At 45.2% G+C, this 14,845-nt stretch overlaps 1 protein-coding gene across 1 annotated transcript; it reads right to left on the bottom strand.

Annotated features, from left to right (window-relative positions):
• Positions 1-108: 108 nt before the first annotated feature.
• klc3 (kinesin light chain 3) lies at positions 109-7,192 on the bottom strand. Its single transcript, XM_076734705.1, has 14 exons — positions 6,963-7,192; positions 5,767-6,015; positions 5,377-5,442; positions 5,046-5,210; positions 4,780-4,855; positions 4,204-4,349; positions 4,007-4,089; positions 3,837-3,924; positions 3,613-3,714; positions 3,134-3,307; positions 2,918-3,017; positions 2,506-2,686; positions 2,302-2,368; positions 109-1,950 (listed from the first exon to the last, which is right to left on the bottom strand). The coding sequence occupies exons 2-14, from the start codon at positions 5,974-5,976 to the stop codon at positions 1,867-1,869; spliced, it is 1,542 nt and encodes a 513-aa protein (XP_076590820.1). The 5' UTR covers positions 5,977-6,015; positions 6,963-7,192; the 3' UTR covers positions 109-1,866.
• Between the last annotated feature and the right edge of the window lie 7,653 nt (positions 7,193-14,845).

Here is a 14,845-nt window from a genome sequence, read left to right on the forward strand (position 1 = left end):
CCCTGACAAATACCTGAACTTAAAAAATAAAACACATCATACAAAAGGAAATCTAACCTTTAGAGCCACGACACACACACGTCAAAGCAAACACACACAAAAAGGACGTTAAAGTCTTATTGTTATTTATTTCAGCTCAAATATAAAATACAAACATTCATATTTAGCAGAATAAACAGCGTCAGAGGAGACGAATCCTCCAGCTCCTACATGAACAAACTGCACTTTCTACAGTTACTAACATTTCAGCCCTTAACACGAACAGCAGCGACCTTCTACCACAGGAAATGTACAATCAGTCGTTCTCCATCATGAAAAAAAAAAAAAAAAAAACAGGATAAACACAAAAAAAAACATGGAAGTGAGTCCAAAGAGGACGTTGGTGGAATAAAATGGTCGTTTTCGGGGATTCAGGATTTCTTAGCGTCACATTTATTTGAGTCGTTTTAAACTCTGTCTGCTGCATCAACAAACAGGAAGTTTCGAGTCTTTGAGTCTGAAGTAACAGAGTAAACAAAACTATTCCTAACAGCGAGTCGTTGATTTCAGGCATTTCAGTGAATAAGCGTAGATGTGAAGTTAGAAGATGTCGGTCGGCTCAGACGCCTCTGACTTTGTAAAGCTGCTTTTGGCTCTTTGCGTCGATGTTTAACACACATTTGTCTAAATTTCGCCTCTTTGTTCAGTCTGTGGTAGAACGTGACCGTCCTGTGCCCACGCCTGCACAGGGCGGCTGGGAGGAAGTGGTACAACTCTGAGATCAGTCCAGGCTGGCTGAAAGTCATCAGAACGACATTGACTCAGGCACAACAACAACAACAACAACAACAACGTTTGGTGTCCAGACAGCTTCAAACTATTCTCTTCAAAAACTCACAATGCAATAAATACACAACTGTTGAATATTGAAACTGTGACGTTAATAATCAATAACTGATTGATTCTCCACCGTTAAAGGAAACAGTACATAAAAATATCTTTAACTTCAGACGTTTCTGTTGTCGAGCTGCTGTCGCCTGTTTCCAAATGGTCCACGTCACATTTTGGATTTGAGTTTACAGAGTTGGTCCTTCTTCTCATCAAACTGTAATTACAAACTGTAAAACAGCTCAAGTCAACACGTCTGTGTTTCTCGAAGCTTTGACAACATGAACATAAAATCAGTGACTCAAACATTTAAAAGGCAAAACACATAAAATAACGTCCTGAACGTCTCCCTCGTAAACCAAATGTAACATTTACATTTTAAATAAGTTGACATCCGTGTGCCTGCTTCATCTCCACAGACATAAAACCTTAAATAACTCCAGTGTTTAACAGAAATGTGCCTGCAGAGGGCACGTCAGCATGAGGAGACGCCTCACAGTCAATGTAACATTAATGTAAGACAGATGAATGTTTGTTAGCCTGCTAATGACGAGGTCGGCTTAATTTAACGTCACAACAGTCGTGAAAACTTGGTTTTCTTAAACGCTGTCAGTAGAAGTTAACAGTTAACTCTGTAATCAGGACACTGGAGGTGAGTCCAGGAAGGAATGATCAATTCAAGCAAACAGGAAGGAAACGTTCTAGTGCAACGTCGATGTGTGAACCACACCTTTCTCATCACTTCATGGAGACAGGTGTCTTCACCAGGTGTCTTCACCAGGTGTCTTCACCGGAGACACGTGTCTCCATGAAGCAGCTGTGACGTTTCCTCAAAGGTTCACAAAACACAAAATATCACTTTACTACTTTTTCAAATGAGGGTGAGTCACAAAGTTTTGACAAAGTCTCAGTTTTCCTTGAGAGGACTCTACGGACAGAGCAGTGTGTGTGTGTGTGTGTGTGTGTGTGTGTGTGTGTGTGTGTGTGTGTGCGTGTGCGTTAGCTGGTCCCACCGACCGACCCTCGTCTCGTCAGGCTCTGTGTGCTGGAGCTCAGGCCTCGAGCGTCCGTCAGACGGCTCGGCTGAGGAAACAAACACACAGCGGAGGTTAAAGCGTCAGAGGCCTGTGATTGGATGATACAGCTGAAGGTAAAGCTGCTTCGCTCACTGACGACGTGTCAGTGTCAGGATGTAACTGTGGGACTGAGGCAGCACGACAAAACCAACATTTGGTTTCTTTATAAAATTGATTATTTGGTCGCCTTGTTGAGTAACGCCAACATTCAGCTCCACACTCGTAATCACTAATATTTGTAGTCGTGTCTTTGACAACAGTCCACAGTATGAATGTAAACGGTGCTGCTGGGAAGAAAACATACACCTTTAAGAGTTCAGCTCTGAATAAATGACTGACGCGTCATCAGTGTCCTCACCTGGACGCCGTCCTCACTCTCTCTGGCTCCAACGTTCAGCACATTCAGAGAGTTCGCCCTCTTCATCCTGAGGACAGGACAGAAATCAGACTGAACTCCTGGTCTTTGTGAAGGTTTTACATAAAAAAATGAAGATTTTTTGCAGTTTCCATTAGCAGGGATCTGGTTTCAGCTCCAGTTAGACCCTCAGTGGCAGAATATTACCCAGCATTCCTTTGGGTTGTTTCCTCCATTCCGACTCCTCTCAGCTTGCGGACCAGTTTCTCGCTGCTTCTCCGTATCGACTCTCTGAGTTTGGTGAAGGAGCCGCTGCGCTTCAGGGTGCTGAGTCCGTCCTGTCCCGAGCCGCCGTCCTCGGCACCGGACCAGCTGGGCCGTCCGTCGCCTGGAGGACGGACAGACGGACAGAATGACAAAACAAGCTGCCTCTCAGAACATCCCAGCACTGAACCACAGTCTGCAGACCAGAACTGGTTCAGAGGACACAGGTATGGAGGTCGTGCACTCATTGTAAATGTCTTCATAATGAAGAAAAAAGAAGACTCTTAAATGAAACAGTAAGAAGACACAGCATGTGGCGGCAGACCTGTAATGAAGGTATCAGCGGCTGTTTTACCTTCCACAGATCCGAACTCCTTTTCGTGCGCTCTGGTCAGGATCTCTTTATAAAGAGCTTCAGCCTGTCGGTATTTCCCCTGCTTCAGGTAGCAGGACGCCTGAGACAGCGCAGAAAGAAGGTTTGAGGAAAGCAAAGCACACGTGATCCATCACAGCTGTTTTCTAATTCACCCTTTTCAGTTTGGAGACTCCGCACGTCTCGGCTTCCTCTCACCAGGTTGTTCTTGGTCTTGGCCACGTTGGCGTCGTCTGGTCCCAGCTTGCTCTGGTAGATGTGCAGAGCGCGCTCGTAGTACTGCTCCACCTCCTGGTACTTCCCCTGGTTCTGACACAGCAGAGCCAGGTTGTTCAGCTGCTTGGCCACGTCTGGGTGGTCTGTGCCCAGAACCTGAGGGGGCGTTCAGACACGACACAGTGAGCACGACAGCAGTCTTTCTGTAAGGATGACAGGAGCTGAGAACGAGCAAAATCAACAGTAGAAATACCTGGTAGGCAGAAAAAGGGCTGGAATGAATGACTTTAATCGTTTTCCCTCCTTTCAGAGGGGTTTTATTCAGGATTTATTAAATTAAACTCACAGTCTTTAAACTGAATTAGGGACTCAGTGTTGAGGTTTGCTGTGTCGCAGTAACAACAGTGACCTGTATGAACCCTGGAGGTCCTCAGAAGTGTTGGAAATGTGTGTTTCCTCACTTTCTCTCTGATCTCCAGAGCTCTTTTACACAGCGGCTCTGCCTCCTTGTATTTTCCTCTTTTCCCATAAAGCACCGCCAGGTTGTTGAGCGTCGCTGCCACCTGTGCAAACACACACAACACACACACACAATGTACACAATGTGATCCTGTATGTACCAGGCGGGCGGCAGCAACAACACGGCTCAAAGTTCAAAGCTTTCGATGAAAAGGAGGTGACTCACAGCCGGATGGTCCATTCCGAGAGTCTTCTCCCTGATGGCCAGCGCGTCGTTCAGCAGGTTGGCTGCCTCTTTGTATTTGTTCTGGTCTCTGTGGAGGAAAACCTCAGATGAAACTTCAAAGAATAATGTTTCATGTGGTGTTGATATGTTGCCTTTGTGACTGGCCTCACCTGTACACCAGCGCCAGTATATTCAGCATGGTGGCCACATCTGGGTGGGTGTGGCCTGAGGACTTCTCCAGGTCTTCCAAAGCCTGTTGAGATGTTATTTTAATCAGGAGCCGTTTAATCTGTACAAAAACTGGAGCTGGATTTTGGGGCATTGACATCTCTCCGGGGGGGGGGGGGGGGGGCGACACTCCCCTCACCTGTTTGCAGAGCGGTACGGCGACCTCGTACCGTCCCTGCGACGCGTACTGGATGACCAGGTTGTGGAGCGTTCGAAGGCGGGCGGGAATCTCGTAGCCGCCCTGCTGAGCTGCAGCTGCTGCGCTGCTGTGATGAGGCTGAGACACTGAGCACCAACACAGACGAGTCATTAACGTGAGTGAAATCAGATCCGTTCAGTGAAACAGGCTCACGTTCTGTTTCAAAGCTTCGTCAGCGCTTCATCTCTGTGCTGACAGATAAGACATCGTGTTCCACTCGGAACAGACCCTCCATGTTCTCGCCTGAAGCTGATTCTCCCTCACAGGACACAAACTCATTATCACTGCATGTGATGGTAGACGCTAAAATCTGACATCAGAGCTTGAAATGTCTTCTCTGTGTGTGAAGAGTCATGACTCGAAGTCACGAGCAGCAGAAACACTCAGATTATCTATGAGTGAAGATCTGGTCCGCAGTGTGAATACGTTCTGTTCATCAGCTGCACGCCGCCGTTAAAGAACGCGTTTGGAATAAATTCACATGTAAATAAATACATTCACACAGCACAGCCTTACTCTGTGACTGCTCCTCATCCTCAGTGGGAAAGAGATCATCCAGAGACTCCTTGGTGGAGGAGGTGTCTTTGTCGTCCTGAAGTGAGAAACAAACACTTTGGAGCAAAGATGGAACGATGGTGGAGTTCAGACCAATCTGCAGCTTTACGGAGATAAACAGGCTGAGTGCGACCTGCTCGAGCACCAAAGTGACAGCAGACACTTCCTGAACACACACACACACACACACACACACACACGTCGGCGTTTGCCTGCGGCCTCCTCACCAGCTGCGGCTCCTCCTGGTCGTATTTGCGTATGGAGGACATGAACTGCAGGTGTTTGTTCTGCTCCTCCAGGGTGACCACCTCCTGCTCCCTGTCCTGCAGCCGCTGCTGAGCACCGGCCAGCTCGTCCCTCAACCACTGGTTCTCCTGACAGAGGCGACGCACCTGAGGAGGAGGAGGAGGAGGAGGAGGAGATAAGGAAGGGTGAGGGAGGAGGAAATAGGATGTAGGAGAAAGGAACGAGGAAGGGAAAGACAGTGGAAGACATGGGAGGAAAATAGAAACAGAGTTCTCCTCTTTTTTTTTTTTTACATTTCCTGCAGAAACTCACCTGAGCACGCAGCTTCTGTTTCTCCGCCTCCAGTGAACCCAGATGAGCCGACAGCGCCATCATCACCTGGAGGGACATCAACACTTAGAGCGATGAAGATGAGCTCAAACAGTGACGTGTGAAAACCAAACATGAAACGTCAAACATGGTCACAGTCTGACGCTGCTGAATAACGGCCAGAGGAGTGTTTCTGCACGAGGTTATGACGTCACAGTGAGGCTGACCTTTGACCTTCTGGAGATAAAACATCATCATTTGTCCTCTGAGACATTTGTGTGAAATTGTCATAATTAGTTTATGAATTCTTGAGTTTCGGCCAAAAACGTGTGTTGTGAGGTCACAGTGACCTTTGACCCTCATTCCCTCCGCTCACAGCTCTGGTGCTCGTACCTGTGCCTCGCTCAGCCCGAGCTCGATCCTCTCCAGTAACTGGCGGACGATGCCGCTCTTCTCCTGCTCCACGCTGCCACTCTCTGGCGCCGGCTGGCTCTCCGGCGGCTCCTGCAGGCTCTCCAGCAGACCGCGGTTCTCTCCTCTCAGCGCCTCCAGCCCAGCGATCACCTGCTGCGTGCTGCACAGAATCTCCTCCGCCGACAACATGGCTGCGACTCCGAGGTTCCTCCTCTCACAACGACTGACCTGGGAACAGCACAAAGGGTCCACATGAATAGAAGAAGTCATTTTAGTAGAACTTGTAGTAGAAATACAACCCCAACTCCACAGATGTGTAAAAGGTGAAAAACTAAATTCAATCACTTCCAAACAAACTGTGTTCACTGACAACACTTTTCTGAAGTGTCTCTGAGTTCATGTGTTCATCTCCTTCATGTGTTCACAAAGTGATGACCTTCGCTCCATCCTCGCTTTCATACCCACTCATGATCCTCTCACCTGTTACCGATGAGCCTGTTTACCTGTGGAACGTTCCAAACAGGTGTTTCTGGAGCATTTCACAACTTTCCCAACGTGTTAGTGTTTTATTTGTTTCTCACAGCGTCCAAACTTCCGTGCAATCAGGGCTGTACTGGCAGTAATATAATAACAGTAATAACAGTACCTGTAGAAGAGGTACAAATACTACTAGTAGAATCAGTAACTTCTGTATTTCCTCAGTGGAGATCAATAAAGGGATCTTATTTCATGTTATATTAAGAGCAGCAGCCTGAGCGCTTTGCGTGCGGTGACTCTGCTGGTTTGGATTTGTCACAAATGTGCAGCTGAACATTTCTCTGACAGACGCAGTGTTTCAGTCGAAGCTTCACTGACGATGCTTTGGTCTCTTTCTCACCCTGTGAGGGGAAATGAAGTGTCAGACTGAAGGAAAACGACCTCTCAGCCTCTGGGCGGCGCAGCAGGCCTCAGTTTTCTCACGTCAGGAAAAAATGGACTTTTATGCAAATTTCAATGTAACGCGAACGTCTCGGCAGGTTCAGTGAAGACACGTCTGCGTCAGTTCAGGTGAAAACATCCGCGGCTGCAGCACACAGGTGGTTTCCATGCGGAGGGGAATCTTCTAACTCGATGTAAACACACGGACAAACACGCAGGCTTCATCTCACATCCACAAAAAGTTATTTATAGCCTACCTGCTAAGTCCCGGCTCCGGCGGCGTGGCTGCGTCTGTTTGTCCACTCGCAGCGAATGTTATTGTTTTTATTTGGAAACCGGAAACGGTCATTTACGGCGGAACATTTCCGCTCAGCGTTTCTGTCTGTTTATTTCACGGTGAACAGGTGAGACTGTGGAAACTAGAAGCTGTAAATGATTCACCTGCTGCTCGGCTGTCAGCTCCTCCCGTATTCATCGCACTCAAAACAGCTACTTCAACTTCCGGTTATGTCCTTCAAAGTAAAACTTTAAACACATGAAACGCAATATTAATGCGTTTTATTGTAAAACGTGATGCCCATTAGTGAAAAGGGCTTCATTCTTGCACTTAATCCAAAAATTGTAAATAATTTCTAAATTCCAGGAATGGTCTGCGTGTATTGTACGATACTTCTGAGTCACATCCAGTTTTTGTTCAGATTAACATTGTGGTGGGTATTTGGGTCACTGCCTGCTGTCTGCACAGGCTCGATTTCCATTTCCAGCCTCATTGCTTCAATTCTTATCCCAAATTGGTTTGCTTTACACATGAGTATTTGATCTGTGGCTGACTGAAGAGGGCTGCATGAGGACAGAAACGTTTAATTTAAGTAGAACTCAACAAGTCTATCACCTTAACATGAAATACATGAAAACAGTGCTTTTATTCTGAAGACAAAGTCTCACGGTTTCCTGTATTTGTCCAGTTACGCGTACATCGCTTGATGCAGCTGAGGAGCTTACCTGATCCCATATTTCCCACCATGCACCGCGGCACCGGGGCTGGCTGTGATGTCCTGTCTGGGATAAGGCCACCTATCTGTCAGAGAGATGAACTGCCTGCAGGAGGAGACACGAGTATGACAGATGATCAATGAGAGATTATCAATGACAGATGATCAATAAGAGATAATCAATGAGAGATGATCAATGATAGATGATCAATAAGAGATTATCAATGAGAGATTACCAATGACAGATAATTAATAACAGATTGTTAATGACAGATCATTTATGATAGATAATTGATGATAATCAATGATAGATTGCAGTGAGTTACTCTCTCTCAGATTTGGTCAGTGGGCAGTTCAGTACTCAAGTACTTGTACTTGAGTACATTTTTGAAGTACTTGGTGTTATGTTTGAGTATTTTTTTTTTAAATTATTTATTTTACTCCATATTATTACTCCATTACATTTCAGAGGAAAATCTACTTTATCTGAGAGCTGGAGTTGTTTTTAAGTTTCTATTCTACATATAAAACATGATAAATCTGTAAAAACATTTTGTATTGTTCCAGATTTAACTGCCCAACAATACAGGAAGTAGTTCTAATCAGCTCAACCGCTTTTAAATTAAAACTCAAGAGCTGTTCACAGGTTCCTGCATCAGTATTAAAGATCAATAACACAAAACAAACAGTGACAGAACATTTCATTTGACTTGTCACTCTTTCAGTGTATTCAGCTGTACATTTTGGGGTATTTTTAGTCGTGTGGTATTCACTTCTTTTGCTCAAGTACATGATCTGAATGCGTCCTGCTGCGGCCTCGGCCCAGTGGGCCGTTTCACTCATCCATCCATGACTCTGCTGGTTTCTGTAGGTGGCGCTTTTTCCCCGTCATCCATTCAGTCATGGATGTGGTGTGCAGAGAACTAAAACTAGAGGGCGCTACTGTTACCTCGTCTAGTTTATCAGGAGAGGGTGTGTGTTTGCGTGTGTGTGTGTCTCCCGCATGTGTCTGTGTGTGACAGCTATACGAGCAGGTTGATGGACGGCTCAGCTGTCAGGTAGCAGAGAAGCACCAGCAACTGACTGTGGCGGGCGTGCCGGCAGGGCCCGGCCATATAAGGCCACCGGGCCCTGGGGAAACTCCTCCAGGCCTCTGTGCTTCCTCCTAACAACCCTCCAATACCTGCTGCTCGCCACATATTCACCCAGCAGGGTCAGCGCTGGGGTCGGGGTCCACTGATCAGGTTCTAGTTGAGTTTGAAAAAGTCGCACCAGCTCAGAGGAGGTTGAACGTGACACCGGCTCTCAGGTGATGTCTGAGCAGGAAACATGAAGAGGAAGCACTTCATGTTTTTTCTAAACATGCATTCTACAAAAATCTGGTTCTGTGACAGAAGAAGCCTGAGCTCTGCGTGATGTTCAGTGTCCTGATCGTACACCCAGAGGCACTGCAGCGACCAGAGAGGGGAGAAGAGGATTATGGGAAAGTGATTTCAGGTCTACGTATATCATGAGGGGAGAAGCTGATGCATAGAAATTAAAGAAATACAGAACTATTTGAGTGTGATGTTGTTAGCTGTAAAGAGTTAAAGGGCTGTATATGAATTATACATTCAGCTCTGGAAACTGCTGCAACACGTTTTAGATTCTGTGCTTTGAGAAACATAAATATAAATGTTCTTCTACTCACTTTCTACATTTAACACAGAACCCCTCACGCTTAAAACCAACACACAGGCTGAAATTGGTAAAATCGTGACTGAAATCAGGAACTATCTGAATGAACACAGTGTATACAAACACAGGTAGCATCCAGAGTGGCTTTATTTGAGAATCTATGAGCTCTGAAGAGAAGACACATCCACTGTTTGACAGCAACATTCAGTGTGAATGCTTCACTGAACCTTGCAGGGACGCCACAGATTTCCCATAAAGCTCTGCGGGTCAGAGTTCATCCTCTCCTCAACCCCTCACCCAGCTGCAGAAAATAGAAACCACTTTATTTGTTCATGTGCGGTCAGGAAAATATTTCTATTCCCTTTCTTGACTTCTAGCTGGAGTCCTTAGACCACAGCTGCTGTGTTTATGTGAAATGAAGAGCTGGACTGAACCTCGTTTCAGTGATAGATTTTATTCTGCTGACTGTTCTCTAATGTCCAACACTGGAATGAGTTTGTCCAGACTGAGGAGACAAAGCTGACATAAAGTCCCCTGAGTGAAAAGCTGAGCCTCATTAAATCACTTCAGTCCTCTAAATCTCCTCATAAAGCCCCCCGACCTTCATAATGACTGCTAAGCCTTTCTTCTTAAGTTAAGTATTATTCTCTCATTATGGACTCGACTTAATGCAAACTGGTGTTTTGACTCTTATTCTTCTTTTTATTCTTAATTTTAAAATGTCTGAAAACACTTTGAGATGTTTAATTTCTTATTTCTGATCGCTTACTGATCTTTTTGTAAATGATACCTTACTGCGTCAGCTGAAGCTAATCTTTTTCCAATGGAGTTCACACACACACACACACACACGCACGCACGCACGCACGCACGCACGCACGCACGCACACCAGGCGAATGAGACAGCACCTCACAGAGCTGCTGCGTCCCACTCCGAGGACACGTTAGCAGCACTGTCTATCATTACAATGTGAACCCTAAAAATAAGCCGTCATGACGGTGCAGCCTTGATCATTCATCTGCTGCCCCCTCCTCCCTGTTTGATTCACACATAGAACACTGAAGATCAGACCCTTGACTGTGTGTGTGTGTGTGTGTGTGTGTGTGTGTGTGTGTGTAGATGTGTATTATTCATGTTGTGGGGTCTTGCCTTCCTTGTGGGGACAAAACAAAAGTTCCCATCATTGAATTTTAGGGTGAAGGCTCAGGTTAAGGTTCAGGTAAGAGGTTAGTAGAGGTGATGGTTATCACATGTGAAACAGCATTTCATGTCATAAGTCACATAAAATAAGCATTTTGTTGTCAGATGTTTCACATGTGATGCATTTGATAGTGTGTGTGCGTGTGTGTGTGTGTGTGTGTGTGTGTGTGTGTGTGTTGGGGAAGCTGCTAAGCACACAAAATGAGATCAATGCTGAGATGAGACAGGCGGTGGGACTTCACACTGGCAATACAACACTGCTGCTGCACTGCTACACCCACCAGCAGCCGACAACAGGAAGGAATGAGGGTACCCTGCAGTCACACGTGTGCAGATAAACACATGTGTTAAATTACATCTGACAGACACATGTGTGCATAAACATCTGCATGGATATTAGTTAAAAAAAAAAAAAAAAAAACACAGATGTGCAATGGACATAATTGTACTGACATATGCACACACATGAATGCGTGCACACACGCATGCGCGCACACACACACGCACACACGCACACACACACACACACACACACACACACTGCAGCATTTCTGAAGAGCTTCCTGTTACACATGATCTGATTTTCTTTACTGGAACTACTGGAATTTTCATGAGCTCTGTCACTTGTGATAGTAGTGAAGGCACGACACATGAAGTTGTTCACACATCACAAATAATGAGTGAATCCCAGGTGTAATGTGTGTGTCTGCACTGCTAGTCATGGATCGAATCCCAGCTTCCTCAGTGTGGTCAAGTGAAGGTGGAAGAACAGATGAATGGACGAAGGGATGGACAGAGAGACAGACAGACTGATAGCTGAGTCAATGCAATTCAATCGGGAGAACTGGTATTGGAGATCGGAGGACCTGGTGAGGCCGCACTAAAGATAGAAATCCACAGTTCACCCCCCAACGCACGTCCGCCTCCCCCTCCAGGGTTACTCAGGTGGATCATGTTTCAGTGCAAGCTCGCCGCCATCACCTTCACAAAACACACTCCAAACATTCAGTTTGTCTGTTCCTGGCACTAAAGCAAACTGTCCTTTAACACTGGACACACTACGGTCAAAACACGGTGCCTACATTACCCACAATGCAACTCAGAGATGAGGAACAGGCTTCAGAGGTCTGGTGAGCTCTTTTCTGCCTAATTCAGCACTCACCGATATTTTTTATTTATTTATTTTTTTTCATTTTCAAATTTGCCGTCTTCAGCCTCAAGTGACATCACTTGAGGTAATTCATCAGTTTCACGTAGCTGCATTTGGAGCCACAAAAGGCCTAATGCACAGTAGTACTTCCCAACGTCTATAAACAGACTTTGAGGTGTAAAATCAAAATTTCTACAGGTGAGTCAGCACAGGTACGTCCAGCTATCCACCCCAATAACCCAAGCGGCAATTACATTTCCTCCACAACAGATTTGGTAAATCACTTAAACTGCATAAACATAATTAGGAGATAAAGTTGCAACCAAACAAAGAAAAGAGTCTGCACAAAACCTGAAGCTCTTCCACCACCTGTCACTGGTTCAGTGTTGTGCCTCACACCTCATTGGCCAAACCATCATGACTCCTTCACCGTGTGACAGACTGAACATGCACACATCGACAGAGTCTTCTTACAAATGCCTGCCTCTATTTGTGGGCTCCTCACACTGTTAACATGCTTTTTTTCAGCTTTGCTTCAGGACTTGTGTCTGAAATACATTCTGACCTCAGTCCAGGTCAAATCAGAGGAATCCAAAGAAGGCATGAAGGCTGCTGCTGCTTCCTGAGAGCTTTCATAAGAGAAGCACCTCCCCCTGAGTTCAGATGTGGGTGATTTTATATCAACGTGAGTTCAGTCTTTGAAACCTAGCATCATGATAAATACCACCAAAAAACATCAAGCTCAGGAAAACACCTAGATTTTCTTAAAACATCCATTCTAATAACTTCATTTCACTCTCAGTGCAGACAAACTCCAGAGCAATAAGATGCTGGACAATGTCGACAGAAACACCACAAATGTGCATTAGTGGAAGCCGTCAGTGAGCAGGACTGCCAGTTGTTCCTGGCAACCCCCATGTGTGAATGTGTGAATGCATGAAACCCTCGACTGCTCCCTCAGGCCTTCGCTGTCAACGACAATCTGCTAACAGAATGCATGAAAGGTGTGTAAGTTACTGTGTGTGTGTGTGTGTGTGTGTGTGTGTCTCAATGACTCCTGCTGTTTTAAAATGTCATCTAGGAATCAGGATGCATAACTTAAAAAAAACAGCACTGAAACAAAAACAACACATAAATAACAACAGCAGTTTGTGATAAACATGTTCTTGAATTCTGCAAAACTATCCTGAGTGTGTGTCTGCTTCTTTACACACATAGTGGTTCAAACACATTAACAGAAACATACGTTTATCTACTCTGTGTACAAACTCTGGTGGTGGACACATTCACAGGAGCAATCCAAAAAAAGTCCTGTGTCATGTCTGCATGGATGGACGCATGCACATGTTTGCAAATGCACATAAACAAACTGCGCCAGCTCTGCAGTCTCTTATGTGACACGTAAACCAGTTCCTCCCTCGTCCTGCTGCCTCATATGGATCAGAACTACTTCACACCTCTTCTAACGACACGTCCTCACACACAAATCAGAAACTAAAACAGTTTCAAGTCATTTATTAAGCGTTGAAGCGTCTGATTTGTTGCCCACTCTGCTCATGAGATTCAGATAGAATCATTAGAAATGATTCACACTGTGTTCCTGTTACATAACTGTCCTTGGTGCCTGTTTCCCCGGGGCAGCTGCAGGGTTCTGGGGCTGTCGGGGGGGGTGGTATGGGTGTGCGTGGGTGGGGAGTGCTGGGGGATTGAATGACAGTCTAAACTGGGATGCTGGATCTGCGCCACAGTGGCATACAAGCAACAGAACTAACTGGTCTGAATGGGCAGAAGACACACACAGCACATATCACACGTCAGTCAGCGTGACCTTTGAGATCCACTGATGGGGGTTTGTGGGTAAAGGATGCAGTGGAGGGTAAAACTGAACTTTTATAGGTGAAACAGAGTTTATATAGACTTCTGTGGCATTTTTCATCTTGCATGGTTTTTACTTTCTCGTGATCATTAACTAGATTTTACAGTTTGTCCCTAATTACAGGTTCTATGAACGTGGCAGCTTCTATCATTTTGTGCACATTCTCTGACTCATTGTTATGATAATGAGAAGGTGTGTGTGTGTTTGCGTGTTCATGCATATGTGAGTGTGTTTACTGTGGAACATGCAGCAACACGGAGAGACTAATTTGGATTTCGTGGCAGCGGACGGTCGGGCCGCAGCTGTGAAACTGGAGCTTGAGTGTTGAATTAGAGCAAAGGAGCTGAGACTCAGAGTGGCTCTGAATCCCAACACGCATGAACACAACAGTCATCTGCAAATTTGCAGTTACAGGATGGACACAGCCATAAATACACACACACACACACACACACACACACACACACACACACACACACACACACACACACACCTGTAGGATGTGTGCAGTGTGTCAGTATGTGCTGCGTGCATGAGAACACGTAATAAGTTGTTCACATATCTAAAGTAATGTTGAGGAACATCCAACAGGTGCAGAGCAGAGCGGAGACTGAGCAGTGAAACGACACCTGTGGATCATTAACAGGCTGCGCAACGATTCTGATGGCATTTTCAATCTTGTATGTTTTGGGAAATCTTGATGTTTTGCTACTCTTCTTTTCAAGCCAACGCCCAATTTTATCTGCACACACACCTGGAAATACAAGTTCTGTCTTGTACGTGCTTTCTCCACCCAGATCCCCCATCAGATTCAAGCCTTAACACCAGCATTTTCTGCTAAAAGAAAAAGACCATAATAATATATTTATGAATATAGAGCTGCTCAAAACCACCATTGCAAAGTACAAACAGGGACAAAACACTTTGTTGTTTACTGCATAGTCATTCCATGTATTATTTCATCGTTTGGATCTACAATGAAGAAATTTCCAACAATAAAGAAAAATACTGAATGTGTGCGTGAACAGTTATCAGATAACGAGATCAGATCACACTGCTGCACTCAACATGTTGAGGGGGGTGATGAATGTTTAAAAGCTCCAGTTTTCTAAGAAATGTTTTGAGTCTCTTCTATTTGATCTCTAATCTAAAAAAAAAACCCGAATGAGTTGTTATGAAACGCTATGAATAAATGTGCAGAAACTGAATCTGACCTCTAGTTTCTGTTGTGTTTCAGGGAAACT

The sequence above is a fragment of the Chaetodon auriga genome, chromosome 7 (genome assembly GCF_051107435.1).
Source record: "Chaetodon auriga isolate fChaAug3 chromosome 7, fChaAug3.hap1, whole genome shotgun sequence".
Lineage (NCBI taxonomy): Eukaryota > Metazoa > Chordata > Actinopteri > Chaetodontiformes > Chaetodontidae > Chaetodon > Chaetodon auriga.

Excerpts from the sequence above, each read along its gene's own strand:
- klc3 (XM_076734705.1), bottom strand. The coding sequence starts at position 5,976 with ATGTTGTCGGCGGAGGAGATTCTGTGCAGCACGCAGCAGGTGATCGCT. Across the intron at positions 5,211-5,376 it reads AACAGAAGCTGCGTGCTCAG|GTGCGTCGCCTCTGTCAGGA; the intron begins GTGAGTTTCTGC and ends CCTCCTCCTCAG. Across the intron at positions 4,090-4,203 it reads CCGTACCGCTCTGCAAACAG|GCTTTGGAAGACCTGGAGAA; the intron begins GTGAGGGGAGTG and ends ACATCTCAACAG.